The 17,230-nt window shown below is 39.8% G+C and overlaps 1 protein-coding gene across 1 annotated transcript; it reads right to left on the bottom strand.

The window, feature by feature from the left end:
* Positions 1-533: 533 nt before the first annotated feature.
* On the bottom strand, positions 534-14,157 carry hps3 (HPS3 biogenesis of lysosomal organelles complex 2 subunit 1). The gene is made up of 22 exons (XM_037674483.1): positions 14,107-14,157; positions 13,957-14,028; positions 13,759-13,852; positions 13,519-13,592; positions 13,174-13,405; positions 12,745-12,806; positions 11,289-11,406; positions 11,039-11,189; positions 10,880-10,962; positions 9,282-9,456; positions 8,935-9,016; positions 8,590-8,747; positions 5,660-5,768; positions 4,552-4,778; positions 4,188-4,365; positions 3,809-4,042; positions 3,435-3,656; positions 3,111-3,293; positions 2,887-2,991; positions 1,271-1,477; positions 1,067-1,154; positions 534-925 (listed from the first exon to the last, which is right to left on the bottom strand). Exons 1-22 carry the CDS (start codon positions 14,155-14,157, stop codon positions 798-800), a joined length of 3,033 nt encoding a protein of 1,010 aa, XP_037530411.1. The 3' UTR covers positions 534-797.
* Between the last annotated feature and the right edge of the window lie 3,073 nt (positions 14,158-17,230).

The raw sequence follows: 17,230 nt of genomic DNA, 5'->3' as shown, positions 1-17,230 counted from the left end.
GCACTGTTTTAAACAAAACTAACGCACTGTCTATTTGTTGTTTTGTGAGGAATGACTGGGAACTGTTTGCTTAAAGTCACATCGTGTCTTTCATTTATCAGATCTACACATTCAACAATCTGAAAGCAGAATTCAATCAACTGAAGCTCCAACGCAAACGATTGTGTTTTATCTGCCCCGTCTTGAGACTTAAACATATCAAGACGATCAATACCAACTCCTGACAAGGTCCAATGAGTTTCACCAAAACAAGTTGAAACAAGAAAAAGGCGAGTAATGGGATAAATGGGGACTTTATTTCTGTCTTGTGGGAAAAATTTACATTTCAAAGAGCAGATTTTTAAATAAACTGGGAAAATATAAATACAGCAAGAACGAGGCTATAAAATATGAACATCTCACCTTCAATTTAAATTATTTTAAAACTGTTATTAAAACCAAAACATCCAGCACTCGCTGAATTATGTGTAAAACTCTATTTTTATAATAAATAAAAACGACCACTCAGAAAACTATTTTCTACATCCAATGCAGCAGGAAAAAAATAATAGTATAAAACGTAATTAACAGTGTTAATAACATAACCAACATTTTATAATGTTTATCAGCTAAATTTCATGTTTCTCTGAGGTCTTACGGAGATTGAACACACTGAAAGCGTCCTCAGTAAATAGTAAAACACTAAACCCCGAACTGATTCACTGCAGATTTTAAAAACACGTTTGTGACCTTCCTGAAAACCTTCAGACGTTCAATCCATCATGTTGCTCTAAAGCTCCATCACGTGTGTGTGTGTTTCAGGTCAGCAGGTGTTTTTGGCTGCACGTCAACAGATGAGGCAGGAAGAAGGACGCCGCGCCGTCATCAGGCATGAGCTCCAAGAACTCTGCAGGGCTCGTCTCCATGGCAACCACGACCAGCGTCTCTGCAAGCATGAAAACCAGCATCGTTGCACAAAGAGGAAGTGATATGTTACCATTACTTCAAACCAACAAGTGACATAAACGTCAGTTATTCCTTAACTGGAATCAAAGCAGGAAGTTTTATTTGTTTATTTATTTATTACCGTTGAGAGCACTCAGCAGGATGCTGCTGTCTGCAGCTGCTCTCGTTCGATTACAGAGCTCGGGAAGCAGCTTCTGCCACCAGAGAGCCTGGAAAGATTCAACAAGTCAGACAGATACCAAACATGGGTGTAAAAATTAAAACAGACTCATGCTATAAGGACAGAGTCAGCCCAGCACGTCTTCTTTAAGCTCCGTAAACGCACCATGTGCTTGTCTTGTAAGTGGTGGTTGGCGTAAGCTATAATGGCCTGAGGACATCGGTCCAACAACTTCTCAATGCTGCTGTCGTACTGCCCCCTCCTGGTGGCACACAGGAGGTGCAGGCTGAAGCCCCATAAGGTTTCCTGCGAGAGAAGCTCCAACAGAGGCTCGATGGTTCCAACAGAGAGGGACGGAGCGCACAGCAGCGACTGCAAAAACAGTCCCAGGGAACATTACAATATAAAATACAGGAGGAGGGAAAATAATGTAACACTTAAAAGTAATCGTTTTATTTACTTGATTCTATTGTTTTAATAAAAAGGGTGAAAATTAAACAAATGCACTCTAAAAAACAATTTTCGTTAGAGACCAAACTGCACAAAACAAACGCAGTGATCCTTACCGTTACTTTGAGCTTTCCTCACACTTATTTTAGACTTTTTACATTTCTAATTGGCATCCACGCATCCACATCTGCACTTTCTGCCTTCATCACATCTCACAAAAAAAGTTTAAGCGGAAACAAACTGTGTTATTTTGATTATTTAACATATGTGTATTTAAAAGAAAAGCAGAAAACCAAAAGGTTGAACCTTCAAGGTACAAAGATGGATAGAGTCTTTACTTTTTTTTAACAAATGTGTGAAAAATAAAATCATCATTGAAATACTAAAAGCAAAGAAACAAAGCTTTTCAAGGAAAAGCTGGAATGGATTTACATATTTCTACATTTCCAGTTCAAAAACAATAATTTATTGTTAGCTGGTATAATATGAACGCTAGAAAGAATTTATTCACTCAAAGTTTTGCGGAACAAGTCACAGCACTACTATAAGAATTGTACAGCTCCACTGGATCATTCTTTATATTTTAAAAGTTCAGATAGCACACATAAGGCATCTCTTCTCATATGCAAGTAAGAACATGTTAAATATATCATATTTTTCGGCTTATAAGTCACGTTTTTTTTTCTTGCATAATTTGCATGCCCTGCGACTTATATGTCAGAGCAACGTATTTATGGATTTTTTTCCACATATTTATAAACTAATTTTTGGCTGGGATATGACCGTTTTCATTAATTCTAACTGAAAATATTGAACACTACCATCTTCAGCCACTAGATGGCACTCGAGTAGTATGGCATGCCATTGTATCATGTAATAGGGAAACGTGGCTATTAATGACTCAATCGGCTTGCCACAGCCTGCCACCTTTGTCCAGCTCGCCTGGAGCAAACATCAAATCAGCTTCATTTCGCTGCGCCGCCCCGGCGAAATGCAGCTAATTTGACCAATGAAGTGCATTTATTAAGTAAAAGTTCAACTGAGACACACATTTACTATACTGTCAAGCAAACAAATAATTGTTTTTAAGTGTTAATCTTGTTAAATTCTTGTTAAAGTCCTCCCGTGCACGCTCCCGCGGCCGCCATTTAGCAGCCAATCGATTTTTGGCACAACACCGGCCCACATTTCCTGGTTGTCAGCGGTGACATGTAATAGATGCGACATATACGGCGAAGCAACGTATTTATGGATTTTTCCACTTTATTAGACATATTTGGACTGATGCGACTTATAGAGTGGTGTGACATGTACGGCGGAAACTACGATACCTGCAGTTTAAGCAGCGCCTCCTGGTGATAGAAGCTGGAAGTTTGAGCTGGATTAAGGACGGTCAGCCACGGGTACAGAGCGCCAAAATGAGAGCATGAATTGATCTGAAACACAAACACGTTTCAACGTTATTCTTATACATTCAAACATTTTTCATTATAATTTGTGTAATAAACTGATGACGGTTGCACAGCCTGTTGTGTAACTAGAGGTATAAGTGTACCAGATCCTCAGCACTTTTTAGTGACTTGTGTTTGGTTGTGGCGTCACTGATCAGGCTCGTCAGTCGGTCGATGTAAACCGACGCCAGCCGAAACAGAAGCTCCTGAATGACAGCGTCCTGCGAGGAGGCCATCAGCATCGCTTCCCAAAAATCCACCTGTAAGCTGTTCTCACTACCCAACTCCTACACACACACACAAACATATTCACTGCTACTACATTCAGAGTATTTTAGATAAACATAGATTAAATTCAATCATTCAAACTTGTGCAAAACTTTTATATGAGACAGATAAGTATAGTGACAAATACTTTCAATCATAGCCGCTCTGCTAGCAGTGACACACACCTTGAATATGTGATCCGCCTGTTCCAGCTGAACTTTGCTGTTCTCATGTAAAGCCACCATGGCAGCCACGAGGAGTCCGGGTTGGGAGTTTGCCAGCTGTCGAGCCAACGCCGTGGGTCCGACCTGCTCGTTCTTGCCCCCTCCTCCACCATAAAGCAGCAGCCTTGGCTCCTCGATGAACCCGTACACCAGCAGCATCTGAAGGCATCCCCCATGACTTAATGCTCAGTGTGAAAACAATAACTCTGGTTGCAAATAAAAGTTGTTTACAAAAAAGAACGATCATGAAGCACATAAAAAGGGCCGTAAAAACTTTTCATTTAGAGGATGTAAAGTGCGTTCATCCTGACCTCAGCGTGCCGCTCCATCAGCTTTGTGTACTGCAACAGGTCGCCCTGGCGCAGCATCAAGGTTGCCATGGTGATTGTTAAAGGCACAGACACGCCGGCTGTGTCCTCCAGATGTTGTAAAATCTGTAGCGTCCGCGCAGCACTGATGTTCATCATGCACGGGCTGGCACAAACGTTGACAAGGCGCGAAGGCTCTGATTGGCTGAAAATGTTAATGACCTCATCAGCTTCCTCCTGTGGGGACATAGTAATGAAACAGCTCATTTTTGTTTCAATATTGTATTTTTTAGCTAAAAGAATTTGATCAAATGAATGATGATGACAAAGTATATAAATAGAAGTCTGAGTACAATTTCAGAGTTTTATAGATGTTTTGTACCTGACTGAGGTTCTCATCAGTTTCCTCTAACAGGTAATGTTTGAGATAAAACAGGAAGCCTGGCCCGTAGGAGAGCGGGCTGCCTGGAAGTGGGCGGTTCCTGGACGTGACTTCTGTGACCGACAGACCAGACATCCTGTAGTATGGCAATGCCAGGTGGCAGTTCTTCTGACTTCCCCTTGTGGAATAAAAACATTAAAAATTAAAGAAAACACTGTACTTCATATCTACTCAGTTTGCATTTCTAAACAGAATCAACATGATGGAAATCTGTTTCAAAAACAACAAACATGACGGAGTAATTATGTGTGTAATGTAGAAAATTATGTTTCTATGCGTTTTAAAGGATATTAATTTGTACAACCTGCTAAAATTGTCTCCAAGCTGCGCACAGTTGTGTCTGAACGCCTCCTCCAGCGCCCGTCTGTCAGAGTGAGCAGAGATCTTTCTGTCAGGGTCACCTTCACTTTCCTGCTGCTGCTCTGAGGACTGCAGGAAGGAGGCGCGGAGGAGGAGGTGAGCTTCACAGAGGAGGTGTTGAAGACTTTGGCCTTGTGGGTTTGTCTCCGTGTACGACTGACTGTATTCAACCTGACACACACACACACACACACACATAAAAACTCTTTAAATACGTCAGATTGAACAAGTGAAAAACAAACATCTTTAGAAACGCACATCTCTAAATATAGAAAATACTGAAAATGTTGTATCTAAAAAGGAAAAAAAATTGTTGTAGAACATTTAATTTCTCAAACTTTTGATCTGGTTTTGATTCACATTTTATGATAAATGTGTACTTTTGACTACCGTTCTGTTACTTTCACAATTTAGCTTGTTTTTTAACCTTCACTATTATTAGCTAGCCTTTAGTTACATTGAGCTCTTAGCCAGCCATTTGCTACATTTAACTTTTAGCTAAACTTTAGCTACTATGTGTAAAGTACCCCTTTACTTCTTTTAGCTTTAAGAAAGCATTTTGCAATTTTTAGTTTTTAACTAGCCTTTTGGTGCTTTTAGCCTGTAGCTAATCTTTTGTTACTATTAGCTACCCTTTTGATATTTTTAGCAACCATTTGCTACTTTTAGCTTTCAGCTGGTCTTTTGTACTTTTTATCTTTAAGCCAGACTTTTGCTACTTTTAGCTTCTACCAGACCTTTAGCTACTATTATCTAGCCTTTAGCTACTTTAAGTTTTAGCTAATCTTTTGTAATTTTTAACTAGTTTTGCTACTTTTAGCTAGCGTTCCTGATTTTTTAGCTTTTAGTTAGTATTCTGCTTCTTAAAGTTTCAACCACTCAGTTTTAGCTTTGGCAGCAGCCTCACTGCGTCTCTACAGAAAATATAATTTCTCAAGCTATGACAAAATTTTTTAAAAATACACCAAAGTAGTTTAGCTTTTTTGATCCCAAGTACTTCAGTCAGTATTTTTGGTGTTACCAAGTACTTCAGTCAGTATTTTTGGTGTTACCATTTCCTGGTAGAGGGTGAAAGGCGACACGGTGTCCAGAACATACAGGTTCCATCCATGTCCAGATTTACTGCTTTCTTTGGGGGAGGAGCTCGCCCACATTCTGCTCCTGGGCTCAAAAAAAACAACAAAAAAAAAAAACAATAGTAACAACAAGCAGAATATAACTTTTAAAAATCAGCCAGACGTGTTCTTATGATGGTGCCAGTTTCTCTCAACTCTACGAACAAGAGTTAACTGAACATGTGAAGTAACAGACTTTCAGTGGAGTGGTCTTCCAATGACACAACTAATGACATCCAAAATGATTTATTATCGTTTACCTGGTTATATTTTACAGTTTTCCTCCGCGGCAGTGAGCAGCTTTCACAGTGTTTTTCCATGACCCCATCCCAGATTTGTTTAAAGCATTAAAGCCTACATTTTCTCCACTTTACCATTTAAACACAGACGTTTGTCCAGTTCCTTGATGAGTAGTGTAAAAAAAGGTTGGAAACCAGTTCAGGGAAACGTTTAGATTTGATGAACATTTTAAACCATTTAGTCACAAACAGGGCTGCATCTCTGCTGCCGTTACAAACAACAGATACACACAATAACTATGTAAATACAAAACAGTTAAAACTAAGATTTGATTTTGGGAATAACAACAACACTAGACGTACATCATCAACTAGTAATGCTTACGGTTATCATGATCACAACAGGTGTGTCACTGTAAAACTTTGTGGGAAAAGCAGCCCGTCTGGTCTCATGCAGTTAGTTGACAGTTATTGAAAAGGTCAGAAAAATAAAAAACGGGGCTCCTGGTCCTTACATGATCCTTTTACGAAATACTAAAATATTTGTGTTGCCATTGAACCCCTGATTACGGAGGTGGGTAGGGGTTGTTGCACGACAGAAACATGCCTGAGCTGCCGCTCTGAAAACCAAATAAGTAAAATCAAGAATTCATCTGTGAAGTTGGCTTGGCCCTGTGGAAGGGAGGTTATCTTCCAAATGAAGGGTCAAGGGTTTGATCCCCAGCTCCTGCAGCAGGCTAAAGTGCATTTGGGCAAGACACTGAACACCCCACGCTCCCTTGATATTCTTATCAGCGTATGAGTATATTTTTCCTTTATATACCACATTTTCCATCCTATAAGTCAGTTTTTGGCATAATTTGCATGCCCTGCGACTTGTTTATGTTTTTTTTATTTTCCATATATATAAACCAATTTTTGGCAGAGATATGATCGTTTTCATTCATTCCGACATTGAAAATACTGAATACTAACATTTACAGCCCCTAGATGCCATTGTGTCATGTAAAAGGTAAAAGTAGCTATTAATGACACAATCAGCTTGCCATAACCTGCCACCTTCTTCCAGCTCTGGGATCATGCCTGGAGCAACCATCAAATCAGCTTCATTTCAATGCAGCTAATTCGACCATTGAAGTGCATTTATTAAGTAAAAGTTCAACTGAGACACACCTTTACTATAAAGTCGAGCAAATTAATAATCGTTTTTAGGCGGTTATCTTGTTAAATTTTGAAGAAATGCACAACGAGTCGTCCCTCTGTGCGCTCCCGTGAATCGGCTTTTTAAATGCAGCTGATTTGGACAGTCAAAGTGCATTTATTAAAAAAAAGTTGGACTAAGATACACCTTTACTATAATTTTGAGCAAACAAATAATTGTTTTTAAGTGTTAATCTTGTTAAATTCTTGTTAAAGTCCTCCTGTGCACGCTTCCGCGGCCACCATCTGGCAGCCAATCAATTTTTGGCACAACACCGGCCGACATTTCCGGGTTGTCAGCGGTGACGCGTAATAGATGCGACTAATACGGCAAAGCAACGTATTTATGGGTTTTTCCACTTTATTAGACATACTGGACTGATGCGACGTGTACGTCGGAAAATATGGTAATAGAGAACATTCTGAATGTGTGTGTGTGTGTGTGTGGGGGGGGGGGGGTGCTAAATGACAAAATTGCAGAACCCAGAGAAGGTACTAAATTAAGATGAACCAGTTATTAGTGTACAAGTTGCTGACAAGCTCCAAAAACATTAGCCCATGTTTAACGGATCACACAATTAGTTAATGAAAACAAGAAAAGACGCACATTTCCATGTGTTAGCAGAGTTACGGGTAGCTAGGCTCTAAAATGGAAAAGTGTTGTCTCTTTTAGCTCAAGCTGCAGCATCAAAAAGGAATTTATTTCACGAGTTACGAGAGCTCAATCTCTTCTTCAGTTTCCATCACGTTTTTTCATAAAAATAAATTCCTTAAAAAATAGCACCTTTAATGCAAATTAAAAAGGCCTTTTCAGCATTTTATACAATTTGATACTATGAATAAAGTCAGATTTGTGGTTTCCTAAATCATTATGAAAGTTTGTTTCCTCTAGTTACAGTAAAATATGCCTGTTAGATTTAGAAGAGCCAAACTGATTTTATTAGAAATGTAAAAAATAAATAAAGTGCCTCAACAAAAGCAAAATACCAGTGTAGCTCATAAACATATAAATTTGTGAGACTCACATTAGAAAGGAGAGCTGGTTTGTTCAAGGACGACCTGCTCTGGTGAATATTTTGATGGCATTGCAGCTTGGCCTGAAATTGACAACAAAGTCTGGGGAGGTGTGGGGGGGACGGGGGACGGGGGGTGTCTTACAGGAAGGGACGTGACAGAAGGCTCTCCAGAGCTGGTGAGGTTGCGGGATCGATTCCCACCGCAAGGAAAATACCAGTCAGCATGTTGTGTTCTTTTAACTCGCTAAAACAACGACACACACATACAGCACAAAGGTTTATGTACGCCTCTGGAGTCACATGACTCGTTCTCGTTCAGTGACCCCCTATCGTCAGCTGTGTGATGAGTCATCTGAGGGAGTGTTCACGAAGAAACACCTGAACTGTCCACGTTCGAACGTGTGCGACTTACAGGCTCCTGCGCTGCGTGACGCGTTCACTGCCCTCTGGTGTCTCCGTGTCAGCAGCAGAAAGAAGGACAACACGGCCGCCATGGACACACACCGACCTCAGGCCGATAAATAACTGCATCCTGAGCGCACACACCTCCAGGCTGCAGGGTGGACAGGCCTGTCAAACACACACACAGATGCCAAACACCGCTAAGTGCATGCCCCGTCATGAACAAAGTGATTATAACAATGTTCAATAGAAATCAGTACTGCGATATAAACACGTGTCCCAAAGAAATAGCCACAAGTTTTTATAAAACAAGCCTCTTTTTAGCTGAACTTTGTGGAACAGATGTGTTTTATACCTTCATGGTGGTGTCGATGTAGGGGTCTTCAATCCTGGCTGCCACAGCTGCACATCGAACTGTGAAAGACTGCAACGCATTCCTGGTAAAAAACAAAACAAAATAACACTTTTTGTGAAACTTTGCACCGAGTTCTCTACACTACGGGTGCAATTTAAAGAAACAAGGATGATTTTAAAATTAGAAACAAAGATGTATTAGTAAAGCTCAACTTTAAGTGAGATTTCAAATAAAGAGGTTGTACGTGGGGAAAGAAGACAAAGTCATTAATAAAACAGGACAATAAGAAATACACTCTGCAGCTTATGATTTAGATTAAATGATCTGTGCGTTCTTTGAGGGCCTACTTCGTTATGACGTGCAACAGGTGATCCGTTAGAACCGCCTCCAGCACCTTCTCTGGATACTGATAGGTGGAGAGCAGCTCCACTCCACCTCTCAGACTGTACAGGTACCCGGAGGTGGGGAGAGAGAAGAAACAGAACACGCAGGCTGGTTCGTCCACAGACACCGACTGGTTACCTGGAGAGAAGCAAACTCTTTTAGCAGATGCTCTAAATTGTATTATTGTTGAAATGTTGCAGAAACATGTCCACTTTAGTAAGTATTTTTAATATTTTGAAGTAAAATAAGCCTAAATGTAATGCACATCAACTTGAACAATTCCATATTGGCAGCACAAAGTATATTTGTATTCTTTCAAAGCTGCATTCTTTATTCTATAAACACAACACCACTTGCTCTTGTCAAGGGCGGATGCTTTTTTCCCTCCTCTGCTTTGCTTTGCTCTGTCCTGTCTGTGAAACTGCTTCAGAGCCTCTCTCTACATATCTTCCGAACTGTAATTTATGGATCTGGTCAACTGGTCTCTCAACGCAATTGATAAAATTTTCTCGACGAGAAGACAAGCTTCAGGCGAGCCGACTTGTCCTGATGACACGCACGCAGCTGGATATGTCATGCATTCCTGGGGCGATTGGAAGGTGATGCGTCCATCTCTGCTGTCCATCGAGGATGTTGAAGACACATATATAATTGGATTCATGATAACAGGTTTCCTGCCTTTTTGTATTGGCTGGTTCCTGGTTTATGAACAAACAAGGAAGTCGTCAGCAGCAAATTTGGCCCTGGTCAGGCTGCCCGCCTTATGTGATGGTTTGCTCTGTGCCTCGAGCACCCAGACTCAATTGTTTTGCAAACTGAACCACAAATTGGATGCAATTTGTGAGAATTGCAAGCCGCTTGCGGCCCCTAGGATTCGCTGGCAGGATGGCTCAGATCTCGGGGAATACTCTCAGGCACGGATCAGTGGTGTGTCCACTTAATTTGGACATTTCGGGATCTCCGTGAGGACCAGCAAAGACTCAAAGCAGTGAAGTTCTGCCTGTCCCCAAAACAAATGTTTGTCTGAATTTGGCTCCCCGGCTGGCCTTGACCTTATCTCAATTCACCAGGACGCTCTGTAAATCGACGCTCTGCCCCCTCCCACTAAGGAAGTCTGCGGACCCATCAGAGGAAACCGGCTGAAATAACATTGTCATCATTTCAGGACTCTTGGATTCTCCCTGGCGCTGTCCTAGATCGGGAACTGGCTGATTACACCATTCTTATCAGAACTCCTACAGTGCCTCTGGAGTGTCCTTGGACATGCTCACCACCCTTGTCATCTCCCTTCCTCTGCGGAATGTCTGTCTCACTATGTGCACTGTGTTTTTTCAATTTCAGGCCATCTTTCCTCGGCCATGGAATGAGAGTCTATTAGGAAATCATTTTTTGCCTTTAAATCCTATACACGTCATCACTTTCAATACTTTTTTGTCTGTCTAAACAGATCTCACTTGTAAATGAGTCTTCGAGGCTCAATGTGATTTACCTGTATAAATAAAGGTTGAATGAAAATAACTAATTTCAGACAGTTTGTCCGTAAGTAACATGTTGAACTCACTGGTGAAGAGCGGGTACAGCAGCAGCGAGTGCAGCTGCATCTCCTCAATGCTGTAGCCTTGAAAGAACTCTGGAGAAAAACGCCTGCAGGAGGGAAGTGATACATTTAACATCACACCACAGTGCTGAAACATTCTCATATTAAAAAAAATGTAAACACCTGAAAAGAACGTAGGACAGTGCGTAGTGTCTCCTGTCCTCCAGTCCAGTACTTTCAACGCTAACAGGGATGTCGCAGTCTTTAGCAAGATTACCCAGAAGCTCTTGGTGTCTCGGAATGAGCAGAAAATCACTCTGGTCTTCTAGATAATCTGCAGCACACACGAACAAATTAATACGTTTCATTGCTTGTATACTATACTTGCATCAAAACAAAACAAATAAATAGCACTAAAAAGTAATTTCTTTACTGTTCTTAAACATGTTCGGTGGTTCTTCTGTGGTCGCTGGCTCTGATGTTGTTTCCAGTTTCAGCACCAGAACTTCCAGCTCTGCCTGCACCGCCACAAATCCTCCACACAGCGCTACCTGGAAGGGTGAAGTGACAAAATTTTATTCCTTTCACTGCGCAAAAAAAAAAAGATATCCTTAAAAAAGATACTAGAAGCAATAGTTAAAAATGTTTTGCTTCTTTGTACGTTCCAAATGTATATTTTTGTAAATATTGTACTGTTTCCCTTCCCATGACCCTACAAGAAGTACCTGTTGGTGCTTGCCAGGCCAGCACTGATATTATATATTTTATTATTTCTTCATATTCAGAAAAGCTTTCAGGAAGAGAGAGATCTGTCTGTGGAGAGCTTTAAGAGTTGTATGTTGGTTTTGATTTGGTTTATTTCCTCTTTTTGTGATTTTATTTTAGGTGTTTAAATATTTCTTTTGAACTGACCCCACCGAGCAGGGATGCTGAATGCAGGTCATCGTCAATGGGGCGTAGAGGTGATGTGGTATTTTCCCACTTGACTGGAATGTTTTCACACTGTTTTTTTCCCGCCACATGCAAATAGCGACCCTACTTGCAAGGTTGATATCGATAATGTGATGAACACCCATGAACAGGGGTGTATGTCCGAAGATCTTTGGTCAAGGATTATGGATGTTTTATCACTACTGTATTTTTCGGACTATAAGGTGCACTTAAAATCCTTTAATTTTCTCAAAAATCTACAGTGAGCCTTATAATCCAGTGTGCTTTATGTATTAATTCTGGTTGTGCTTGCTGACCTCAAAATGATTTTATGTGGTACACGGCACTCAAAAATCTCAAATTAACTTGTTTCGTTTAATGCGCCTTATAATCCGGTGCACCTTATGTATGAAAACAAACCTGTTCTTTGATATTGTGCCTTTGATGCACCTTATAGTCTGAAAAATACGGTACTAATGTTAACTTTGAGTTGCCCGAGAATTATTTTCTCTCTCAGAGAGGAGCTTATTTGATCCTGCATGTGCAGCTGGATGGAGGCCGAGGTCATCAGGGCCTGCCTCTGAGCGAAACGTGATAAGCATGTATATAAAACAAACCTCGCACACTGCCCGGTGCAGATTCTCGTGACTGGGCTCCATGATGTAGAACTTTTTTTTTACATTTGTGTAACCTGTTACTGAAAGTCTGCAGTTGCAAGTGAACCCGGTTAAAAAAAAATCTTCTTGTGTCTTTGAGTGTGGCTATTTTGAGTAAGTAAGATGAACAGAGGATATTTTTATCCGACATAAATAAGAATGTGTTCTTAGTGTTAATGCCTGGTAAAATAAAGGTGCAATGAAAAAGAAATGTGGTCACAAAGTAAATAACGCAACAACAACAGAGGAATTTGAAAGAATTGTGCAAAGTCAAACCCAAACTGTGAACTAGGCTGGAGGTACCTGCTTAGGGGTCATTGATGGAAGATGCAGGATGACTGATCGTTCAAAGTCCAGGAGAGAACCTATAAACCAAAAACATATTTAGATCCAAGAAGCAACGCCACAACATTTTGTGATTATTAATATACAGATTTTTATTTAATTGAGGAATTGTAAAACAAAAATATATTTCTTCCATGGCTCATTTCTTGTTTTGGACATTTAAATGAAACAGTCAAAAGAAGTTCTGCTACTTGAGGACTTAATTTGTATGTTTTTCATGTTTGCTTCACTTGAACCAACACTTTGACGTACCCTGACTCTGGCTGCAGCTCTGCTGACTGTTTGACCAGGAGCTCTGGAGGTTCTGCTGGTTCTGACAAACATACGGTTATATTGACACATTGTAAAGACGAACAGTTTAGCTAATAAAGCCACACAAGAACTTACTAAACTGCTGAATTCTTACCAAGTTCTGCTGGTTCTGTCTCTGCAGGGTAAAAAGAACCAGAGTGTTCTCGCAGCCGACCAGGAGGTTTCCTGTTATGGGGCAGCACGTGACGGCGACGGGACGCTCGGACAGAGGGATCTCGATGATCTCCGTCTGAACTCCGCCCCACACCGACGCTCCACGCAGCAAGTGGCCCAACAACCGAACCCCGACACGAGCCTTCTCCTCCGCCTGGACAGAAGAAACAAACAAACCGACGATGCAGATTTTAAAACAAAGATAAGAGGTTTTTTTTGTTTCTTACTAAAGTGATAATAAGTCGGTTTCTGAAGTGTTTTATGCACCTGGTAGCGCCAGTTGGTGTACGCTCTCAGGTAGGTGGCGCTGTTCTTTTCTTCAATAGTTACCAAGTAGTCTCCTGGAGGAGAGACAAAAAACCCCCAAAAAACATTTTTCATTCAACCTTTATTATAGTGAGTTGTTCAGTTTTAATTTTAAATGAGACATTTCAGTAATTGCATGAGGAGAAAATAAAAACCATTTCCTGTGTTTCTATTATGGAGGACTGGAGGAGGTGACTGTACCTATGCTGCTATGCTGGATACTCCTCACAGTACCCATAGTGGCAAAACGACAGATAAAAGGACAGACCTCCTTCTCCAGACTGTACGCCTCCACCTTAGTAAAAAAAAAAAGTCACAGGATGTTGAAGAGGTTGTTCCTTATGCTTTAAACTTAAAAGCAGTGAAGTAGAATTAGAAACAACAGAAATGAATAAAAACCTTGCACCCTCCAGAGGCCACCACAAATAGGGCTCCACCTCCACAGCAAACCAGCCCAGGTTCCTGCTCCACCTGGGCGACAGAGGGTGGAGGTACTTAAGACTAGTGCCAAACCATCAACATGAGAAAACCCAGTCCCGTTTCATTTACCTGGACGATCTGCTGCGAGGCAAAAGGATGGCAGTTGTAGACGTGCACCATGTTTGCTCCTTCAGCCGGGGCACAAATGTAGATGTTTACTACACGGCCTTTCACTCTACTTGTCCAGAGGCGTCATTGATCAGAAAATAGAAAGAACCTGCAAATAAGTCATGAATCAAATAAATAGTTGTTGCAATTTTATTTCCCAAATAACCAAGAGTGGGTTTGAAGCATTTACTGTGAAAATAATCCCATTCATATACAAAAATGGAGAAAAATGCTTTGAAGCATGCACAAAAAAACAGATTTGTTTTTAGGTGGATGCTGTTGTGTATTTAATATTTTGATGCTCTAAAATACTAAATCAAACGTTTTAACAATTCATAAACCAAAAGAAGATGAACTTTTTAAAAACTCTGAACCTATTGGGTCACTCCAATCTTCATTATGACATAAAAATTGTGCTGCTAAAGCTAAAGAGTCAAAAACCTAACCAGTAAAAGAGTACAGGCTGAGACAGGCCGGGCTCTAATCGATATCACATGCTCTGCTGCAGTCTTGTGATCAGCACACGTTCTGCCTGTTTAAACCTCGAATCTTCTCTGTTTGACTCTTTAGCCTGCTTATTGATCCTCGAGTTGCTTTAATTAATGATTAACAGAAACTCAAAGGCAGATTTTTACCTACATCGATGACAAATCTTCAGCTTCTTGTCTCTTCCTCATCCGGGCTGAGAGCAGTTTATCGATTTCACGCTGCAAAGCAGGAAGTGGATTCCTCAACCAAAACAAAACAAGGCCCGCCCACTCTTACTTCTGATTGGCTCCCGAAGCTGCTTGTTTGCGTCCGTTAATCTTATTGGTTACTGAGCTGTCAGAAACTAATGACAGCTAAAAGAGCAAAATAGAAGCTAAAAGGATCTAAACAGGAGCTAAAAGGAGCAGAAAAAACAAACAAAAAAATAAATAAATAAAGCAATTTGCTCTAGTTGACTTTGAAGAACAATATTTCTGAAGGAACTGCAAAGATCTCAATATATTTCAATGGGATAATACTTTGAAATGTTTGAAAATAATGGTAAATGTTTTACAAAGCATAAATGTTGCAAGTAATAAAAGTCATAGCTTACTATTAATAAATGAATTGAATGGTAAATCTGTGGAAGTAGTCTGGATATGAGTTATTGATGGAAAAAACTTAGAACTTCTAGTCTTTTATTAAGGTTTTGTTTGTTTGTTTGTGTTTTTACATATTGGCACTATCATTCTGTAATGTAGTTCTATGTTACGTACTAATGTGGCCTGAAATTTGTTTACACCAGACAAGTGTGGATTTAGTAAAACGTCTTGATAAATGGAGAAGAAGGAGAAATCAACTTCCCTCTTTGCAAAAAGTGTGCAAGCCCATGATCCATCTCTGATGCTTCCTGGTCTTGTAGCAAATCCAGCGACCTTTGTTCAGGTAAGCTGGTTTAACAACCAAAGAGGTCAGGTAATACTGCCCAGACGCTAACAGACACCTGATCCACACAAGAGGTGAAAGTTAACGAAACAAGGAATTACATTTCCAAAAACTTGCATCCTTAAATAATGTTTGTTGTCATCTAAATAAAGAAGTTTTTTTTTTTTTTTTTGCATTAAAGAACCCCCGTGCAACATGTGATAACTGTAAAACAAGCCTAAACATGATAAAGGTTTCTACTTAACCCACAATAATAAATTGAACAAGTCTATTTGATGACAAGTCAGGGCCCTTCTTTAAGTCTTTTGCTTGCCTCTTTCAAACAGACTTTAAATTTATAAATATAAATACATTTATGACATTTCTCTTTATTTATTATCTCACCTGAAGGCAGAAACTGGAAGGAAAGATTTCTTAAGGTGGACTGGTGTTTTAGCTCCAGAGTTAAGAGAGATATAAGATGTGTTGTTCTGTCAATGATTTATATGTTGTTGTTTTTTTCCCCATTGTGATAAAATTCTCATAAATTTACATCATATATTGGTTTATTTATTCACTATCATCAATAATCTAATTGTCATTGTCAAACTCATAACATATAGTAAAATTTGACAACTTAACCATTAGTTTTTTTTTCATATATGTATATTGTTTGTGTGCTTTTTGCCTTTTTTCAGGTTAAAAGGAGAAATTAATGTTTAGCATTTGAAGCTGTATTTCCTCTTATGCATTTCTTGAAAAATACCACACGAGGGCAGGAGTTTAATGTGTTCACACACACATCCACAAAAACACAACGTGCCTTTTCTGTTTCAAAATTAATTAAAACTATGCACATCTGAATATTAATGCTTTTGTCTGAATAAAATATTGACCTGTTATTTTTATGAAAATTTTATTTTTTAGCTTCCTTAGAGAAAGGAAGTGTTTCAGTTTAAAGAGAATGTGGTCAGACTGCATTTGATTCTAACTTAACAGTAACAAAATGTTATTTAAAATCTGAGAAACAAGAGTTTAAGTTTATTTTTATACTTAGTTTTTGCTGAAGAAACAGCAGTGCACATTTAAATAATTTATGCTTGTTCTTGTTTATGGGTCTGAATATTTAAAATTTAAATAGTTATAGTTTGAATCCCTTTGTTGTTGAAGTAAAACTTTGGAGTAAAATTTGTCACAATTTTAGTTCAAAATCCAAAATGTGCAACTTTTTTTATCCCCACATTTCAGTTTCTTTAAACTCAGACCAAGCAGAGGATAAAAAAGCATCAGTTCTTCAAAAAAGGTTAGGGCTTCTTCTTTTTTTTTAGATAAAAACATTCCCCTAGGCTAAACTGCATGAATTACCACTGGAATGATAATGCTAATTAAGCCTTGATTTAATGAACATCCCCCACCGCATCCTGCAGTGCATCACTGACCTTTCACCACCTTACAGTATGATGCTCTGTGGAATCATGCAGAGCTGAAGTTTTATCTCTGTGCAGGAAGGCAGAGACTCCTCCTGTATCTGTGGGGTGTGGTGATGTCTCTCTGCAGGCTTCAGCTGAGGTGTCGACACTCATCCACCGCCGGCTGGACTTTGCAGAGCAGCTTTCAAAAAAGGAACATCATACTGAGGGGATGTCTGGGGGGGTGTCTCACCAGCCCCCTTTTAGAGTGCAGCAGCTTTCTG

Source organism: Nematolebias whitei, chromosome 3 (assembly GCF_014905685.2).
Source record: "Nematolebias whitei isolate Nwh7 chromosome 3, NemWhi1, whole genome shotgun sequence".
NCBI lineage: Eukaryota > Metazoa > Chordata > Actinopteri > Cyprinodontiformes > Rivulidae > Nematolebias > Nematolebias whitei.
The sequence above is the reverse complement of the archived record's forward strand: the minus strand, read 5'-3'. Positions and strand labels throughout refer to the sequence as shown.